Source organism: Lepidochelys olivacea (assembly GCF_965140295.1).
Source record: "Lepidochelys olivacea isolate rLepOli2 genome assembly, chromosome: 4".
Lineage (NCBI taxonomy): Eukaryota > Metazoa > Chordata > Testudines > Cheloniidae > Lepidochelys > Lepidochelys olivacea.
The window spans coordinates 126021508-126042919 of record NC_140414.1 but is presented as its reverse complement, the minus strand read 5'-3'; the positions used below and the strand labels follow the sequence as shown (position 1 = coordinate 126042919).

The 21412-nt window shown below is 41.4% G+C and overlaps 1 protein-coding gene across 4 annotated transcripts in view; it reads left to right on the top strand.

The window, feature by feature from the left end:
* Positions 1-20703, top strand: part of AFAP1 (actin filament associated protein 1) — a 168313-nt gene extending 147610 nt beyond the window's left edge. For 3 of the 4 annotated variants that reach the window (XM_084626772.1, XM_084626773.1, XM_084626775.1), the window contains 7 exons: positions 3410-3527; positions 5355-5612; positions 9204-9318; positions 11896-12060; positions 12609-12799; positions 13599-13760; positions 17166-20703. In XM_084626772.1, coding sequence (XP_084482898.1) covers positions 3410-3527; positions 5355-5612; positions 9204-9318; positions 11896-12060; positions 12609-12799; positions 13599-13760; positions 17166-17192 — 1036 coding nt within the window. In that variant the 3' untranslated portion in view covers positions 17193-20703. The remainder of the gene's footprint in view (positions 1-3409; positions 3528-5354; positions 5613-9203; positions 9319-11895; positions 12061-12608; positions 12800-13598; positions 13761-17165) is intronic. The other variant, XM_084626774.1, reaches the window with a different exon arrangement.
* The last annotated feature ends 709 nt before the right edge of the window (positions 20704-21412 follow it).

Genomic DNA, 21412 nt, shown 5'->3' with positions numbered 1-21412 from the left:
CTGCACTTCGGACGAAAGAACCCCATGCACCGCTACAGACTAGGGACCAAATGGCTCGGCAGCAGTTCTGCAGAAAAGGACCTAGGGGTTACAGTGGACGAGAAGCTGGATATGAGTCAACAGTGTGCCCTTGTTGCCAAGAAGGCCAATGGCATTTTGGGATGTATACGTAGGGGCATTGCCAGCAGATCGAGGGACGTGATCGTTCCCCTTTATTCGACATTGGTGAGGCCTCACTGGAGTACTGTGTCCAGTTTTGGGCCCCACACTACAAGAAGGATGTGGAAAAATTGGAAAACGTCAAGTGGAGGGCAACAAAAATGATTAGGGGACTGGAACATATGACTTATGGGGAGAGGCTGAGGGAACTGGGATTGTTTAGTGTGCGGAAGAGAAGAAGGAGGGGGGGTTTGATAGCTGCTTTCAACTACCTGAAAGGGGATTCCAAAGAGGATGGATCTAGACTGTTCTCAGTGGTAGCTGATGACAGAACAAGGAGTAATGGTCTCAAGTTGTAGTGGGGGAGGTTTAGGTTGGATATTAGGAAAAACTTTTTCACTAGGAGGGTGGTGAAACACTGGAATGCGTTCCCTAGGGAGGTGGTGGAATCTCCTTCCTTAGACATTTTTAAGGTCAGGCTTGATAAAGCTCTGGTTGGGATGATTTAGTTGGGGATTGGTCCTGCTTTGAGCAGGAGGTTGGACTAGATGACCTCCTGAGGTCCCTTCCAACCCTGATATTGTATGATTCTGTGATTCTAAGCCCTGCACTGACTGTAATAGGCCTTTGCCTGTTAGTGACCTGCATGGCAGCTGTCTGAAGTGCCGGTGGGAATCCCAGGTTAAAGAAAAGTGTCGCATGTGTAAGAACTTTTGTCCCAGGACACAAAAAGAGCACGGCAATCATTTGAGGGCCCTCCTCCTGGAGGCCACTCTTCGCTCAGCCTCGGAGCCAGCCCAGCTGCATGCAGTGCCCAGCATTTTGGCCTCGGTGCATAGAGCACCCCCGGCACTGGACTCTACACGGCACTCATCCCCTTTGTTGGTGCCCAAGAAGATGTCTAAGAAGCGGGACCCAGTACCAAGCAAGACAGACCAAGGGGCATTGGGTAAAGGACCCTGTTCGGGCCGTCTGCCCATGCTGGAGCCACAAGGGGGCACATCCCCAAGGGGACCTCCTACCCCCCCTAAGGGATCTGACTCCAGGGAGCAGTAGGGGACGCAGCCTGATGGCAGAGTCAATGCCTTCCCAGCTCCCGGTGCCCAGAGAGTAAAGGACTCTCCCACCATAGCCAGCACCGCATGCGGTGAGGGAGCCGGCAGAGGCTCCCTATGAGGGCAAGCCAGCCATGAAAGCCTGCCAGAAAGCAAGTGAGTGCCACTGATCTCCGGAGCTGGGCAGAGCCCTTTTTCGCCATGCTCCTGGTTTCCATATCTGCCCAGGTCACCAGTTTGCTGCCACAGATCGCCGGCACCATGCTCCCAGTCTACGCCTTCACGTCGAGACTCGCCCAGGGGGAAGTGCCAGTCGCCGTATAGTTGGCACTGGTCATCTTCGCGCTGACCCTCTCCACACCGATGATCACAGTCCCCAACATGGTGCCGCTCCCACTACTCCCTGCACCGGTGTGAATACTCAAGGCACTGGTCACCCATGGCGATAGTTAGCTGCCAGACTCAGGCCCTGGTCACTGGAGGAGGATTCCTTGAGCGCGGAGAGGGAGTTCAACCCCTCGCTGAGACAGCACCATTGCGACTGGGCTCCTGAGGTTGCATCACCTCAGCTCTGCTGCTCTGTTCACTGGCCCTGCTGCCAGGACAATGGCCCTATTGGGATGCCTGGGGTGTGCCAGTTATGCCGATGCCCCCGTCTCACCAATCGTCAGTCACCACATTGGACAAGCTCCAAATGGCACCAGGCTTAGTGCATGAAGCGCTAGTATACGCTGAGGTGGAGAGACAGGTGCCCACCCTGAGAGCCTCCCGCTTCCCCTGAGGGGGATGATGCCCCAGGCTCCCCGCTCCCCAGCGGTTCAGTCATCATCCTCCTCTCCAGATGAGGCTGTGGTGGGATCCTCCTGTGTTAACCCACCGGATGACTTTAAGGAACACCAAGCCCTGCTCCGAAGGGTGGCCACTATCTTAGGCCTAGAGGCAGAAGAGATGGCGGAGCAATCAGACACTAACTCTAGTTTCCAATACCTCGGACCTGGGCTGGGGAGCTCAGTATACAAGGCTGCTGGTCAGATGTTAACCAGTCCATCCTAGAGTACCCTTATGCATCTCAAGCTCCAAGACTTGTCCCTTTCATCAGTTAAGGTCTCTGACAACTGTGCACATGGGCATGCACACACCTAGAATGGAATGGACATGAGGAACACATCTCAAAGAACAAAGTTATGAAAGGTAGGTAACTTTTTTTATTGCTACTTGGGGCCCACATCTGCAAGTTGCTTCACATGGATAGACCTTCGTTGTCACAAGGAGCGTCACTGAAGTCAGTAGTGGTCTGCATAGATAAAGGATCCCACAAGAGCTGGATCAAAACTGTTCCTTTTTAAAAAACTAAAAACATTCAAAACTATAAGAAAAAGTTTCCATTTCAGTTTTCACACCCCTGTGTGAGAGGCAGCTGGAGTGCACGCTCATCCAGGCAAGGAGTCCAGAGAACATGACAACATGTCATAATCAGTCCCCAGTCAAAAGTTACACAGCAGCAAACCCAAAATAAAAATATTTTTTAAAAAATGCACAGAACATTTCAAAAGATTCTAAGAAAAGTTTTCATATAACTGAAAAAAGTGATTGGAACCTAAAAGTTTTCATGAAAATTTTGGTTTTCAAATATATGCTGTCTTTTGCCAGAAAAAAAATCATTTGAAAAATTTTGATCAGCTCACAGTTCCACACTCACAGCATTTGCAGGATTTGGACCTTGGTTTGCTCCAGTTCCTAAAATGATTGTAGTAAAGTCTTGACTCACTCTCCCCCTCCCCCTCTCTCCTTCCCCCATGTGCACGCACACCTTCTTCATTCTGTCCTATATAGACACAGGAGAAAAATTTGTATTGAGGTCTGGCAAACTGGTTTATATCAGCAGATTAACATGTAACATGATAGGATGGAAACAGCTGTTTCCATCCTGGCTTTCACACAATCCTACACTTTCTCTTATGATTATGGTACAGAACCATATGTTGCGATATTAGATATTAGCAGCCAGATATGAATAAAATGCAGAGCTTTATTTTTCTTTCACGGAGGTTGCAGAAGGAGGAAAACTATCTATAGCTTTAATACAAAGAGAAAAGCTCTGTGCTTCCAGAAAGGACAGATAATCAAATGTGGGTGTAGCACCATTGAATCATCTTGAAGACTAAGGATCAAGTGGTGTTTTTTGTTTTACATAGTTTTATGAACAGACGTGTTATATCTACTAATCCATATCGGGGAAGCACTACCAATGGCTACGCATGTCCCAGTGGAATGGCACTTCATTATGATGATGTTCCCTGCATAAATGGATCGGTAAGAATTTAATTTTTACAGCGCAAATGGCTTATATGTGTTGAACACAGGGACACCTGAAAACTGTATTACCTCATTGAGTGCCATTGGGCAGATTCCAGATGAACTCAAGTTTTCTAAAAAAGAAAAGGAGGACTTGTGGCACCTTAGAGACTAACCAATTTATTAGAGCATAAGCTTTCGTGAGCTACAGCTCACTTAGCTCACGAAAGCTTATGCTCTAATAAATTGGTTAGTCTCTAAGGTGCCACAAGTCCTCCTTTTCTTTTTGCGAATACAGACTAACACGGCTGCTACTCTGAAACCTGTCAAGTTTTCTACTCTTCATAATCAGGAACCGCAAAACCTCTCTCCCATTTGGAGACTTTTGGGGGAGTGGGACATATTGTTTAAATTAAATTGTTCATGAGCAGGCATATATTTACACAAACAGCTGCCTGTTGATCAGTTTGTGCCAAATCCATTAATAAAATCCTTGAATTTTTTAAAAGAAACATTCATTAGACCAAGGCAAAATTCAGGGCTTGATTGTGCCAGGCCCTGTGCTGTGTGTTGTAAGTTGTGAAGAAAGGGCAACAAGCCGTCAGACCTCACTCTGTGCTCCCTTGCAGGAATATGGCACTATCCAGGGAACAGCTGACAGTAGGGCTATCCATCTCCAAGGCGAGGCTTCCACTGACAGTTGTGCTATTCATCCCAAGGAGAGCAGGCTGAGGGCAAGGCCGTGGTCCCACCTCACCCTCTGAATTGGCCTGCAGAGCTGGTCCTGTGTAGGAGAGAGGGGGAAAGTGCATATTTGCACACAGTGGCATATGCTCTCTAGACCCTTGTTTGGGGGTGCTGCAGCTTAGCATAGTTCCTCATTTGGGCTCTATCTTAAAGGCAGATTTGAGACCTGAGTCTGAACTGAGAGAAATGTACAGAAATTCAAGACATAAGATGTCACAAACAAGACATAAGATGTCACAAGATGACATGTCAGAGGAGTACTAGGGAAAAATCTCTAAGGAGTAGGACACACTGAAGCGTTTGGTGAGTGGGATGCATATGTGCTTGGGACTGTATCTGAAGAGGGCACTCATGCAGACAGGGTGGATTAAGGAAGGATCTTGGGCATTCAGACCCACAGCTTCTTTTAAGATTAAATGAGTGAATCACTCGGTGAGTGTTATTGAGTTTTCCATTCTTATGGAAAGAGGAAATGGCCTGGAGCTATTGGGGATATGTATTTAGCTAAGTAATACTTTTCCAACAAAAAAAATACAAGCAGCTAGGGCACAAGCAGCCGGTAGTTCCTGAAAAGACACATGGCCTCAAGAAAAACCTTACAGCTTCTGATAGTTGCCAGGTCTGAAAATCTGTATTACCAAGCCAGGTTTAGCAAAATATGTCCTAGAGATTTTCCTGAAGACTCATCTACGTTGCCCATGAGTACCCCACTATTGTCCTATCTTATACAAGGAAGTAATTATCAACATCTGCACTGTAGTGCTTTCTTTCTCAGAATTACTAACTGGAAAGTAATAATAATAATCAAATAATAGTATAAGGGGTAACACCACAGTCCCCTTTTCTCTGCTTAACAGAAAACACAAGAAAATTCAGGTTATGAAATAGGTAACATGATCCTCCCTTTTCCCCAGTCATCCGAACACGCCATAGCAACCCATGTCTTTCTAGACCAGTTTGGCTCAAATGTCAGGAAAAATCAAAATCTTGCTAAACTCAGAGGGTGTTAATGATTCTAAATAACCTGCTTATGTTTTAATTTTGGATAGGTTCTGCATGATGTTTTGTTTACTAACAGCAAAAGTGTGTGTATTGCAGTGGGAATTGGAAGATGGCTTTCCTACTTCTCGTAGCAGAAATATGGGAGAAGAAGTGCTTTATGATAACGCAGGCCTGTACGATAACTTGCCGTCTCCGAAAATCTTTGCACGCTATCCACCTGCTGAGAGAAAAGCCAATAGGTTATCTACTGACAAACTCTCCTCTAACCATTACAAAAACCCTGTCTCATGCAATCTGTCCTCTGCTCAGTCTGTCACTAACACCTCTGCTGTGGGGCGGGGATCTGGCTCTCAGGTACTACAATGTTTAATACTGTAACAAAGCCTTTTAGCACAATTCTGTTTGTATCTGGGGCTATTTTCACTGGCCTGGTTTTAACACTAGAATGCTTGCAACTTAAATGGGCCCACTACAAGTAAGAGTTTCACCTAAATAGTAAATTCTGAAGTAGAGGTGCTGTCTTCCTGTTTGTCCATAAAATGTCTGCTTAGCTTGTTCTTGGTGCTGTAGCTGGATCAATAGGCATAACTTTCCAAAATTTAGCCGTATAACGGCAGGCCTTCTTCTGGCTTTAAGTTGGCTTCAGCATATTTCCTACTGGGGGTTTCAGCACAGCTTGCCACTGTAAAAAAAAATATTACATATAAATATTTAAGGGGCTATAACGTGCAATAGTTGTATGTGCAAATTTCTGTGCATTTTAGTTTTAACTGTGGTACTAGTTTACTGAAACATACAATGTAACTATATTTAACTAACTGCCCTGTTGCTTTCTTCCATGGAGAAATCGAAGATTCCCTGCTTGCAGTCATAAGCTATATTACAATATCTGAAGCCATTGTGAAGAACAATGGCATGCAATTCTGAATCCGGTTATTAGCCTAATTTAAAGAGAATAGTAAAATGAATGTAGTCTTTTACTTGTTTGATGCATCTGAAATAATATGTATTACTTACCTGACCATTAGTATGGTCTAATTATGCATACAAAGCTATGAATCTAATGTTAGAACCAGAGATGGGCCTGAGCAGCAAAGTTCAGGGTTATTGGTTTAGGCCCATCTTTTCCTGGACTAAAATAGAGTGCAGTAGTAGGTTACTCTCTGCACCACCAGTTCAGACTTTTTTATTGGTATATTTCAAAAGCATCTAGAAACAAATAAACAGAATATGTACTGTAAGGAACATACGTGTGGATACAGGTCTGTGAACAAATGGACCTTTGTACAAGAATCACATGAGGTGACTTTTAGATTTACAAGACTTAATAGAGAACCTTTATTCATTGTATTGCAAAGGGGAAAGTGTTTGAAATAACATAAGCATCACTGTATGCTTCAACCAAAACCATTTTTTTCTCTTTTTAATTTTAAAAAATTATTCTTGACTTTTAGATCCAAGCCTCCTACATTGATGCTGTTTGTATGTGCAGGGAGTCCAATCCTCTACCTTTTATAGAGCAGCTGAATCCTTCATTTAATAAGTAGTAAAAAAATTCACCCCTTTGTAGAGGGTCAGTACAAAAGCTATGCACCATTTAGGTCACACTTAAGCCTTCAAAATAGGGCTCAAAAGATAGTTTAAGTGGCACTTGTCTAGATCTTTTGTCAGCCTTTTGTATAAGGGTGAATTTTACTCTTAGGTTCACAAATCCCTATTCAGTCATTTTAGGAATACTGGGGCCTAGTCTACAATAGAAAGGGTTTACCAGTACAGCTATAATGGCAAACACTCCTACTGTAGACTCAGCTTATGCTGGCAAAAGTGTGTTGTTGCAAAATAAGCTACACTGGAAAAAGGACTTTTTTGCCTTTATAATATAATTTTATAATTTTTTGCCTTTTGCTTTTACTGATGTAGAAAGATTACAAATGAAAGCATGTTCCTAACCGACATTGCCATGCCATCAAAAATTTCTAGTGTAGACCTCATCTGGCTGACCAGTTAAAAGAAAATTATAGAGATAATGTTTTTAGTACCATGACCCTGTTTTAGCCAGTCAGTTTGCATGTCTAGTGAAGAAGCTGCTATTTTGATTGAGTGTCTTGTAATAAATTAACCTGCAATACTGCTCTGAAGAATTAGATAATGTTTCAAGAGCTGGATAAAATGATGGAAGCAGTATAATTTTTTTAAATGGAAAAAACAAGTGAGAAAGAAAAGGATAATTCTGACCCCTGTATTCAGTCATGCACACCTGCAACAGGAAACCCACATGTGATCCTGGCAGCTAGCCATTATTGCAGACTGCTCTCCAGTAATTAAGTGCCAGATTCTGCCACCCTTACTCCCCTCTAGTATAGTATATTATGCTGGGGTTGGCCTTATTGAATTCAGTGGGGCTTCTTGGTTGGTTAAGGAGCTACTCAGCCTGAGTGAGGGTGACAGAAAAGAAATATAAATAACTTGCCTGTTGGATTCTATTTGCAACCTGTTGCTCAGGTTGCAACAAAGGAGTAGCAATAAATATGAAATTACGATCTTGACCACATAAGGAAATATTCCATAGTATGGCATGAAGAAAATGTTCTGTGAATAGACAGGGACTATGTCTTTGCATACCATTCAGAGAAATTATCTGGCACAGCTCACAACTGTACTGTTTCTATATCCTACTATAAATGTCCAGTAGTTGCTGTTAAAAGCCCACATTTATCAACAGTTACAAAGTGTGAACGGGGCTCTGATTATGTTCCTTTGTACCCAGGGTGCACAAGTTAATTTCATCCCTATCACTACATCTTGCAGGGGGTTCAGTTTCAATCTTTTCTTTCGGATAGGATCAGTGCCACAGTTATCCATAGCTTTGTCATCGCCCGGATAGAATGCAGCAATGTATTCTACTTTGGGCTCCCCTTCAGCACTACATAGAAGGTTCAGTTAATCCAGAATATAGCAACCCCCATTGAAACTGGGCAGGCCACTGCGACCTCCTAATACTGTGCTCTGTGCTCTGCATTGGCTCCAGTTCCTCTTTTGGGTACAGTCCAAGATGCTGATTATCATCTCAAAAGCCCTAACTGCCCTATGACCTAGCTATCCTATTGCACTTTGCAGAACTTGTCATTGGCCAGAATGCTCTTGTTGTCTGTCCATGTGGTTTCATTCCTAGAGACTGGCAGCAGAGTGTTCTCCGGGGCTCTGAAATGTTCTTATATTGTCTAGTAGTTTGCTAGAGCTTGTGTCTAGCCACTGTAAGGATGTGATACGAAAACCACCCTAATTTTGCTTTTTTCAGTGAGTTTGTTTTGTTGGAGGTACCCTAGGAGAGAATCAGTTGATTAACTCCTTATGGATAAAGTTGTGTGGTTTTAATTATTTAATTTGGAAATGGCATCCATGTACTATAGCAATGCAATTCTGAGGAAATGCACCTAATAAGGACCTGTAATACATAAGCAACAGTTTAAAATTGTACCTCACTGTGAGTGGGCAAGGCTGATGGTTCTACAGCTTCTTGTGATGGGTATGAAAGTAATGTGCATCCCTACTATGTTTTTTAAAGGGCTTTGCAATAGAAAATTGTTACAAAGTACCACTTAGCTGCATTAGAGCATCATTCTTCAAATGTGCCAGTTTTGATTAAAAAAAATTGAACAAATTAGCAACAGTGATGCTGTCACAGATGGAACAGGAAGAGAGAGAGAGAATCTCACAATTCCCAGTGATTGCCAGCCTCTGATCTTACTGAATAAGCAATTCTCAATGATACAGTCTCTAGAGAATGCACTGTTTCCAACAGAATCAATTAAGCATATGAACAGCCTGCTAGAAGGCAGACTGTTTTAAACAATTCTTTCAAGCTTTGCTCGTGGTGAAAGTGTTACTATGGCACCAGCTGTACAATAATAGTTACCATTGCATAAATATTTTGTTTTCAAACAGTTTAAGGGCAAAAAAAGCCCTGCAACTGCAAATGGGATCATGGGAAAAGGGAGAATTTTAAACAACCAACAGAAGAAATCTGAATCAGCATCAAGTGTGAAACGCACAGCATCGAGTAAGTGCATCTCTTAATGATCTTGCTTTGTAACTTTGGGCATCTGGAAACATGACGTGTCTTTCCCGCTAGCAAGCAAGGTAAAGACCAGACTGGTGGTGCTAGCAGGTAGATTCTTTTAATAACCATCACTATGGAAAGACAGACTGAAGACTTGATTCTGAACTGCCTTACATCAGAGTAACTATATTGAAGTCCATGTAAAACTGGTGTGAAATCAGAATCAGTCCCTGTATCTCTGGTTATCATTTTATTAACATATGGAATCATTAGGTAAACATCATCTGTGTGCTTGGAGCTGTATAAATCCATAAGTGCATATGATCTCTCCCTTGAGGATTTTATAATAATCTAAAACAGGAAACAACAAAAAATAACTGGTTCAAACACACAATTCATTAGCTGCTGGTATGAATTTTTGAGATTGTGGCAAAAATGTTGAAGCAGTAGGCCTCTCCTTTCAAAACCTATCTTACTCGTGATTTCTTTAATAAAAGGTCCAGGAGGCAGCCTTGGGTGGGTTTGGGGATACTGGCTCCAGGTCCAGGGTGAGAAACAGTTCCTGGCTGTCGGGAAAACCGGTTTCTCCACTTGCTTGCTGTGAGCTATCTGCAACCTCATCATCATCATCTTCCTCGTCCCCAAAACCTCCTTCCATGTTGCCTCCATCTCTATTGAAGGAGTCAAACAACACGGCTGGGGTAGTGGTGGCTGAACCCCCTAAAATGGCATGCAGCTCATCATAGAAGCAGCATGTTTTGGGCTCTGACCCGGAGCAGCCATTCGCCTCTCTGGTTTTCTGGTAGGCTTGCCTCAGCTCCTTAAGTTCCACGTGGCACTGCTTCTAGTCCCAGTTATGGCCTCTGTCCTTCATGCCCTGGGAGAGTTTGACAAATGTTTTGGCATTTTGAAAACTGGAACGGAGTTCTGATAGCATGGATTCCTCTCCCCATACAGCGATCAGATCCCGTACCTCCTGTTCGGTCCATGCTGGAGCTCTTTTGCGATTCTGGGACTCCATCATAGTCACCTCTGCTGATGTGCTCTGCATGGTCAACTCTGCTGATGAGCCCTGCATGGTCACCTGCAGCTTGCCACGCTGGCCAAACAGGAAATTGAAATTCAAAAGTTCGCGGGCCTTTTCCTGTCTACCTGGCCAGTGCATCTGAGTTGAGTGTGCTGTCCAGAGCGGTCACAATGGAGCATTCTGGGATAGCTCCTGGAGGCCAATACCATCTAATTGTGTCCACAGTACCCCAAATTCGATCCAGCAAGGCCGATTTCAGCGCTAATCCCCTTGTCGGGGGTGGAGTAAGGAAATCGATTGTAAGAGTCCTTTAAGTCGAAAAAAAGGGCTTCGTCGTGTGGACGGGTGCAGGGTTAAATTGATTTAACGCTGCTAAATTCGACCTCAACTCCTAGTGTAGACCAGGGCTCAGACTGTTGAATTTCAGGCTTGTTTTTCATTTAGTAACCTCAGTAAGTACTAGCCCTCTTCTCTTACCTCAAGATTTTTACTTGGAAGGTTCTGTTATTACATTTCTCATGCCAGGGTCTTCTGGAAGAGTCTTCTGGAAAAGTTCTAGGGGCCCAACCTCGTTGCAGTACTACTATAATATAAATGTTTAATAATGATGATAATATAGATGAAACTAATGACATTTTATACAAATGTAATAGTGTCTTATGGAAATTAATCTATACTAGTACGGGATTTAATAATCTAAATATTTAATTCTAGATTTGGAAGGTTATAAAATGCTTTGACATTTGGTGGAGTCCAATAGGTTTGAAATCTAGGGAAAAAATCTTCTGCGGTTCAGCCCCCATTCTGCAGGAAATGGGGGTGTAAACATCTCTGACTTAAAGATGCCAGAGGAGTCTAGGCCAATAAGTTTCCTAGGCAGAGGAAAAGAGAGTGAGACATCTGCCATTTTGTCAGAGTCTATCCTCACTGGGAGAGAAGAGGCACATGTCTGGGGACCTCAACCTTTTGCATGGGGTAGAAATGGAGGCGGAGCAAAGCTGGAAAACTGGGAGTTTTCCAGCTTCATTATTCCGTTAAGTCTCAGGTCAGAGATTCAGTCTGGGTATGCAGAGGAAAAGATTTGCATGCTTCTGAACTTGTTTTGTCTGCACTCTCAGGCAGGAATTCTTAGAACAGGTGTCTTGCAAGGTGTCAGGTATTTTCCATTTCTTCCAGACAGTTCTTGAAAACAAGACTTTCTCACATTATTTCAGCTTTTGTGCTTCAATTCTCAGCAGGGATCAAGGAGTGTGGGAAAAGCCAGTGAAAACAGAAAAGAAAAAACCTTAACCCAACTTTCTCAGACATTGCAGAAGGTTTCGGTGCGGTTGGATTTGATGGATAGATGAAGGGTTCTTTCACTGCTTATTTTATCCAAAAAGATCGGAGAAGGGCCCAGGTCACAAAGTTGAGAGCATAAAGTTTCAGGGGTATTTGTATTTTGTTTGTCCCATCTCAAATTCTGATTAGTGATGTTCCTAGATTCTAAGCCATTCAGAGAAGGAGTTAGCTGAATAAAATCATCATTACTCTTTAATCTTTCTGTATAGATGCTGATCAGTACAAATATGGTAAGAACCGCGTTGAGGCAGATGCGAAGAGGTTACAAACCAAAGAGGAGGAGTTATTAAGGAGAAAAGAAGCTCTGAGGAACAGGTTGGCTCAGCTCCGAAAAGAAAGGAAAGACCTGCGAGCTGCCATCGAAGTCAATGCTGGTATGAGGTGTTTTATTGTGTTAGAGCCTGGCACTCCAAGAATTCTAGCTAACCAAATGGAATTCTTTCCTGGGGCCTGGAATGTATTTTTCAAAAATCCAAACTGCTTGCTACAGGTGTAACATGAGGTTCAGTTTTTGTGTTAAAATATGTAAAATTAGACTATAATTGCTATACAAATATATTTGTGCAATTGGCGCATTTAACTCAAAAAGACGCTATCACAATTATCAGCAACTCACAGAGAAGTAAGGAAGGTCACCATTTTTTAAAAATCACAGGCTACTTCCATTTTTGTGGTACAGAGACTAACTGAAAAATAACATGGCTAGAAAGTGAACAATTGCCCCAGATGAAGCACTGAGCATTGTCTGAAGTGCGAAACATTTTACTTGAATGAGGCTGAAACCTTACAGTGTGTGTAGCTGTTTGGGTAGCCAAGTATTTTAAAGCATTTGTTCCCTACTTGTAAATAAGTGAACCCCGTTTAGCACTGAGTCCATCAACTGTAGCCTGTTGTTGGCATAGCACCCATCTCTGGATTTCAGGCAGGAAGACTCAAGTTATTCTTGAAGATAAGTTAAGGAAGCTTGAAGAAGAATGTAAGCTGAAGGAGACAGAGCGTGTAAATCTGGAGTTGGAACTGACTGAAGTGAAAGAGAGCCTGAAGAAAGCCTTGGCTGGCGGCATCACACTGGGATTGGCAATCGAGCCCAAATCAGGAACCTCAAGCCCACAGGTATGTCCACAGCTGAATGATTTCAGAAAAGCTCCCAACTGTGTGGGACTTGATCCTGTGAGATGGGAGTACTGAGCATTTACTACATCCAGGAAAGGGAATAGGAGCTGAGAGTGTTCAGCATCTTGCCGGATCAGGCATCTGATCTATAAAGGCCATGAAAATAAAGCAACCAAGTTCTATTTTGAATTATTTCCATTGCTCTCCTGCACCTGGTGTCCTGTTCAACAATGAAATTGAGTTGATATGTATGGAATTATAGGGAACATGTGTTACCATTTGTATTGTGGAAGTGCCTAGAGGCCACAGCCACATTGTGCTAGGAGCTGTACAAACATATAATAAGATGCAGTCTCTTCCCCAAAGAGCTTAACCTCTCTAGACCTTTAATATCACAAGGGTCAATGTGGACAAAATTACTGTGTTGGTTCAATGGTCAGTTATTGTGTTGGTTCACTGTGGTGGCCCACCTAGTCGCTGTTGTTTCGTCATTTAGAGGGAACTGAAGCAGCCATCACAGAGTATATAACTATTTACTTTCTTTTGTTTTGCTTATTCAGGAAATCACGTTTGCTGTCCTAATCAGTGTAGTTCATGTTTGAAAGGATTGTCTGTCAATGTACTTTTCATAACTTTAAAACAATACTTGTAGTTTTCTGCAGTTCTAAATTTAAATAAATAATATTTACGTGAATATCTGGAGAAAAATTTACCCAATTGAAGATTTTTATTTTTATGAATATTTTGGAGGAAACGTTGCCCAGTCTCAGATTTTCATTCTGTCTGCTCTGTCTGTCAGTCTCCGATTTTCAAGCACCGAACTCTGGAAAACTCTCCTATCTCCAGTTGTGATACGAGTGATACTGAATGTTCAATACCAGTGAACAGTGCAGCAGTGCTGAAGAAACCTCCTTCATCAAGTACTTCACCGTGTCGAGGCCATGTCCTTCGAAAAGCAAAGGTGAGAAGATCTATTGTTTGACTTTCTTCTTCTGCCCCGTCCCTCATGACATGTTTCTCATCTCTCCTTTATTCATGGTGAGGGAAAGATGGGTTCCTGCTGCTTGAATGTCTAAGGGTGAAATTTCACAGCAGTATAGAGGGCTGGCCCAAGGTCTGCATTCACATTAAGTGGTGCATGGTTTCATGCTGGTCCTCTGAACAGGGATTAATTTCACTCTGATGGAGTAAATTTGGGGAACCAGATGACAGAAGAACAGAAATACTGCATTAAGACGATAGATTTGACTCCGTATCTGTCTCTGTTCTTTTATAGAGTTCACTGTAAACGGCCTGTGATACAGACTGGTCCTTTAGTCCTTTCACCATTACGCTAATGGGTTTAGTCAATAAGTATTTAGTGTCGTTAAACCCAATGCTTTAGTAATCAAAAGAATATCAGATCTAATCATTGCCAGCTGATGCAAGAGCTAAATAGTTCTAGGCTGTAGTAATTGAAAATACACTGTGCAAGCAACCACTCTTGCTGTACAATTAAAGTAGAAATCCATTGAATTTAATTTGTTCTGACTAGTGCCTGGATGAAACTTTGCATTCCTACCCCATTGATATAGTCTTTAATATACGTGCTACTTGTGCTTTATGTTAAATGGGATTTTCATGACAGTTCTCTGGGCCCGGCTGAACTGGCTAGTTAAGGTATGTTACTGAACAACTCATATAGCAAATAAAAAGGGATGTTACTGCTGGCATGGGTCTGAGATCTTTGTGTTGTTTTGGTCTGTTCATTGCTAACTATAGTTATAAACCAGAATCCTTCACATCTGTTCTTCATACTGCACTCCATTCTTTTGTCTAAAACAACCATACGTGTTGTATTTTAGGAAGCATTTTAACATTTCATTGAGGCTAAGATATATATTTTTTCATCCATTATAGATATTTGCAGTGTTTGAAAGCAGAATTTACAAACAAATGCATTTTAGCAAAGGATTAGTGAGGGAGCACCATCTAGTAGTTATGACATGCAACTGAGAGTCCTCTCCTGCTCTGCCACAAACTTGTCATGTGACACAAGGCAAGTCACTAACCCTATCTGTGCCTCAGTTTCCCCATTTCAGAAAAGTAAAGTTCTTGGGATGAAAGAGACAATATATTGGCAATTTAATTATTCACTTACTAATGTATTTTACAACCTACAAGAGTTGCTCAAAATGCAGCAAAATCTGCTCTGTTAGTTGTGAATGGAAGATTTAAAGAACACTACTGGTTAGTCAGAGTCTCTTCTGGAAGAATCTTGGGTGTAGGATTAGACTATTTAAAAGAATACGAAGCTACTTTTCTATCAGTGGGAAATAATTCCACATACTGAATTCAGATTTAACAGCTGTTGTCACCTTTTCATAAAACCTCATACTCCAAATATTAACAGTGAAATTTAGCTGAATTAGATAATACAACCCAAACTGTACTGAACTCATTCAAAACTAGATACAGCCAAATTCCACCATCAGCTATGCATCTGCATCTCACATTAATTCCAATGGGAGCTGAATGCACAAATATGAGGGTGGAATTTGGCACTTAATGTTTTGGCCTTGTGTAGTTATGAGTAAGCCTAGGGAGCCATTTGGCCCTTAATGATTTGACTAATCAGTGGGAGTTGTTTGTGAGCATCCGGAGAGTGGAATTGGTTCAGCATATGTAACCTCCCTCATAGTGTGTGGGAGGTGAGGCCAATTTCATGTCTGTGCTAACACTAAAGTCCCTAGTAATGGATACATTTCACAATAGGTAGGATGTGTTTGCGTAAGCCCTGAAAATTTTGGATACTTATCTGATCCTCTTTATCTTTTTATTTCTACCCCTTGTCTGTCTCTTACTCTCTTTCCCCAGCTCTGTCCATTCTGTATCAGACCCCTGGTGCGCTGACTCTCTCTGCTGTGAGCCCTTTTATCTGTTACTTCCCTCATTTGAGCGTTATATGGCACTGCGTAACTTCAGGGCTGCACACACTCTGCTGGAGTAGCTGCTCTCCGCAAATCTCCCAGGCTTTGGGGCCTGTCTGGTTAGAGACTACTCTAGCATACATTGTGCACCTCTGAAAGGGGAAGCAGGAGGAATTAGAACAGAGCAGCCCGTCTAGCAGAGGGACTCTCAAACCTCCGGCTTCCTAATAGAAATATCTTTGACAATACAGGAGCCTGAGAGGGTGTTCCTGAGAGTAACGGAGTCGGGGAGAAGTTTATGCTTAACGAACCAACTCAAATCTAAAAGTTCAGACTCTGGGGCCTGTTCTGTTCATGCATCCCTAAGGGACACCAGCTATGGGTCACCACGGGTGCACTGCCATGACTGTAACATCAAAAAGGATCATGCAGTTGGAGTGATGCACCTATTTATCTTAACAAGATAAATTATTGCTATTAAGCAGCAGCAAGATAAAGATTATGGAATGAGCAACAAATTCAGGAATCCAGCATCAAGCCCAATTAGCATTAGAAAAACTTTCTAACATAAGGATAATTTAGTTAAGTATCAAGGGAGGTTGTGGAATCCCCATTGTTAAGGTTTTAAAGAACCTGTTAAACAAACATCTGTCAGGGATGGTCTTGGTTTACTTAGGCCTGCTTCAGCACAGGGGCCTGCATTAGATGACCTTTTGAGGTCCCTTCCAGCCCTACATTTCTATTATCCTATCTCTGCAATGGGAATGGGGGAAGAAGGACCTCACTCCCTTCTCCTCCCCCCCCACCCCCAGTTCTGAATCAGATGTGTAATTGCTCCACAGATAATACTTCAGACCAAAGACTGTGGCTGCATGTTCTGCCCAATGTCCTGTGCCCTTGTGTGCAGTTGTTCCGGGAACTTTGCAGATCTGGGTCATGCACTTAACTTCAGTACCCAGAAAGATAACAGAGCAAATAATTAAACAATCAGTTTGCAAACCACCTACAAGATGATATGGGATAAGTAACAGCATGGATTTATCAGTAACGAAGCGTGTTACGCCAGAAACCTAATAGCTTTCTTTGACAGGGTAACAAGCCTTGTGGATAGGGAGGAAGTGGTAGATATAATATATCTTGACTTCAATAAGACTTTTGATACTGTCTCAACATCTCAACATGACCTTCTCAGAAACAAACTAGGGAAATACAACCTAAATGGAGCTACTATAAGGTGGGTGCATAACTGGTTGGAAAACCATTCCCAGAGTGTAATCATCAGTGGTTCACAGTCAAGCTGGAAGGGCATATTGAGAGGGGTCCCACAGGGATCAGTTCTGGGTCAGGTTCTGTTCAATATCTTTATCTGTGATTTAGATAATAGCATACAGAGTACACTTATGTATAGACACTTAGATTTCTATAATATTTCCTCGTCTTTTATTTTTCCCTTCTAGGAATGGGAGCTGAAAAATGGAACATAAGCATTAGAAATTTGTTTCCTTTGCTTAAAGGCCTTGCTTCATATGGACCAAGACATAGGCTGCGAAAGACGCATCTGTAAAATGGTGTCAAGTGACAAGGTTTTATAATTATGTTCAGTTAACAGTAGCTTGGCCCTCATTTGACTGTACTCTTTCTACTGTATTATTGTGTAACTGAGTGTGCCCCTTTTTATTATCTGTAACTCTTTATTTCCAACTTTATTTGTAAAAATCTTAGTAAAAAGGAGCATATAGTTGCAACTGAAAGTTTACATTGCTGAAAGAGGTTAAAACAACAATGTAAATGCCATTGCATCAAAAGTCCTGAATGGAAATCAAGACTGGTGCACGCTTTGAGACCCAGATAAAATCATATACATTTAGATATGTTTTACTATTAAGGCTAATTTTTACTTTCAGAATTCCACCACCTGAGAGAGGACTTTTCACAAGCTTGCTCGTTAGGATTCATTCAGCTGTTACCTGTTCACTTGGCAGGAGATCGAAGAAATGTTTCCACAGGAACGACATGACTTGTTTGAGCTGGGAAGTCAGGAACTCTTCCCCACCACTCTTTTCTCAATGGTTATGAGACGACCATGGAATGACAACTTGGCTGTGAATCATTTTTTGATACATTTTAGACAGATGCTTTTGTCATCAGGGCACAAAAAGCTGCCATGCATTTTAATAAAAAGAAAAGGAGTACTTGTGGCACCTTAGAGACTAACAAATTGGTTAGTCTCTAAGGTGCCACAAATACTCCTTTTCTTTTTGCGAATACAGACTAACACGGCTGCTACTCTGAAACATGCATTTTAATATGTTCTTTTTAGTGTTGCTGTTGTTCCTAAGCACCTGTCATCTTCAAACAGTTTCTCTCATATAGTCTAAAAATTATTTGGGCATGATTTAAAAAAGGCAACAAAGTCCTTTTTATATGTTGCTTCCTTTCTGCACCTCCCAAAAAAATCCCACTGACAGCCTCTAAAATTAATTTTTAAATAACAGCAACTTTAAAAGGCTCGTGCAGTTTTGTTTTGCTTGTTTTAACATTGTTAAAGTCAGGTTTTATAACTCTATTGTATTTGCTTTCTGCAGTCCTTTCAGAACTTGGATAATATTTTTGAGGAAATACGATTTTCCAATCTCCTTTATACACGATGATGAAATAAGAAGTGACAAGACCATTTGTGAGAGAGGACTCATTTTCTGTTTGCCAAGAAACAGGGTTTTCCTTTTAGTCTGTGAATAATTAGAAGTCTGTTTTCCTTTTGTTATCTATGTGTCTCTGCTGAAAAGTCAGATGCCTTATTTCCAACCCCAACTGTTCAAAATTCATGAGTCAAATTACTGAGAGCAGCTTAAAAATCATGAAACTTTTGTTTTTTAAAAAAGTTATTTCTATTTGTCTTCTGTTTTTCGAGCCTTTATAATGCACTCAGGTCACGTTTTCAAGATTATCTCTACAATCAGGAGGGCTTGAAACTAAAGTTGAAATTTTGACATAATCACTTGTCTGCAAGTGCTGGGGCTTTAAATAAAGCATCAAATATCACCAGTCTCTTGATAAAAACACAAGAGTTGGCAACATTGCAGATACAGACATCAAGGGAAAAACAGATCACTTGATGTCCCAGTCCTGCAGTTCTATCATTGGTAATAATTTACTTAGCTTTATAAATGTACACTGGTATGTAAAACTCAGAGTAAGGTGCAAAAGGACATCCATGGACGTTACACACACATGCAAACTGCAGGCTTACAACCATAGGCTAAAATGTTCAGCACCCAGCAGCCCCAAAATCTGGCCCCAGTTGTGGGCCCTGAGCACTTTTGAAAGAGTGGGTCATAATGGCCCACTACTCAGGGTCTGATTCTGTTACACATTAAAGTCAAAGACAAGGCTCCCTCAGTGGTGCAGGATCAGGACCAAAATGGCAGTAGGCCTTGTTGCCTTTTTTAGGGTCCACAATAATGCAAATACAGTGGGGAAATACAAGTCAGCATTGTCTCTTTTTCAAAGCTGGCTATTGTATTGTATTTTAGATTGACCTTAACATTTTCTAGGTGAAGGGCACAAGTTATGCTGCATGATATGGACTATAGTGCTATAAAGTATCCCAGAAATATCAGGAAAAAAGTTTGATGCAAAAGTAAGTTCATTTAGGCTTTTTACTTCAAAAGTTATTTATTTGTATATTTCACTAAATATTTAATTTATATCTGTACATATTTATGATGCAAATTAGGCCTCTAGTCAACATGTGTGATGCTGAAACAGTTGTCGTTAATAAGTGGTCCTATATCAATAACACTGAACAGCCAATAGCCTAACTAATTTGAGTCTGTTTTCCCCCAGATTGTCTCTGTAACTTTTTTCCCCACAGTGAGGAGTGACTTGTAGGGAGGGTGGGGTTAAATTTTTATCTCATGTCTGAGATGAGTGTGGAAATTCCTCTAAGCAAACAGATATTGCAGGCTGCTTCTAAGATGCACGACTCCATGTAATGATTCTTCCATTCTGCCACATACACCTTTAAGAATGGGACCCCAAATGCCTGTTCTAAATGATATATTATGTAACTAAATGTGCAAGTACATTGCTAATATTTTGCAATTAGCATACTAGCTAAGACTATTCTATATAATGGCCAAGGTATTATAATATAGAATATACTAAACTCCAGAAATAGCCTCTTTCCAGAACATATTCAGTGCTGTGAAATACTCATTTTTTGCGCGTTACTCTTACTGTACAAATTTTAATAAAAAGCAACAAAGTTTGTATTTTCGTAGTTTTGAAATTTCAAAATTACCAGGCAAACTCAGCAATAGGACAGTATGACATTTTAAAGAGAAAACTCTTCTATTTTAAATCATCGCATTTCTATGTCTTCTGAGATAATGTTACACATGTGCTTCCTAAACAAACTCCTATTACTGTATCAGGTGCTTTTTTAAATATCAGATCATAATTTTGGGAAGACCAAAGGTGTTTTTTATAGGATGATTTTGGTGTTTTGATTTTTCTAACAGAGAATACTTAATTTAGTTTCAGTTTTTCATTTTTAGACACGTTCAAATTAATTGGGTCTGGTTGTATGTTGTAAGATAATGTTCTCATATTAAGAATGTAATTATTTCCTTATTGTATTTTTTAAAAAAACAAAATCATATTTAAAAATCTCTGTGGGGAAAAAAGCATGCAAGAAACATGAAAAAAGCTTTTGTTTTATTTTTGTTATTGGATATGTTGGCAGTGCCCATTATAATTGTAAATATATTCTTTCTACTGTATTTCTCAATGTATTTAATTTTTAGAGACACATCCATGGGAAATCATGTTGAAAAAATCCAAAATGGACCCACCTGCAAGTGTGTGTCTTTAGCTTCATTTAATTTCTGTCTTTCTAGTTTGTTCTCCAGGAAGTCTTAGAGTGTGAAAAAGGACTGGCGCCTACTAGGTGTGACAGATTTATGTGCATTATTAATAAAAATTACCCTGTCAAAACAAGAAGTGTTTATATCACAGTTTCTTTGTAATTGTTAACATAATTAATGCATAATACCTCAGCAGCTCACTAGAAATCATCGAATCATAGTATCATAGAATATCAGGGTTGGAAGGGACCCCAGAAGGTCATCTAGTCCAACCCCCTGCTCAAAGCAGGACCAATTCCCAGTTAAATCATCCCAGCCAGGGCTTTGTCAAGCCTGACCTTAAAAACCTCTAAGGAAGGAGATTCTACCACCTCCCTAGGTAACTCATTCCAGTGTTTCACCACCCTCTTAGTGAAAAAGGTTTTCCTAATATCCAATCTAAACCTCCCCCACTGCAACTTGAGACCATTACTCCTCATTCTGTCATTTGCTACCATTGAGAACAGTCTAGAGCCATCCTCTTTGGAACCCCCTTTCAGGTAGTTGAAAGCAGCTATCAAATCCCCCCTCATTCTTCTCTTCTGCAGGCTAAACAATCCCAGCTCCCTCAGCCTCTCCTCATAACTCATGTGTTCCAGTCCCCTAATCATTTTTGTTGCCCTTCGCTGGACTCTCTCCAATTTATCCACATCCTTCTTGAAGTGTGGGGCCCAAAACTGGACACAGTACTCCAGATGAGGCCTCACCAATGTCGAATAGAGGGGAACGATCACGTCCCTCGATCTGCTCGCTATGCCCCTACTTATACATCCCAAAATGCCATTGGCCTTCTTGGC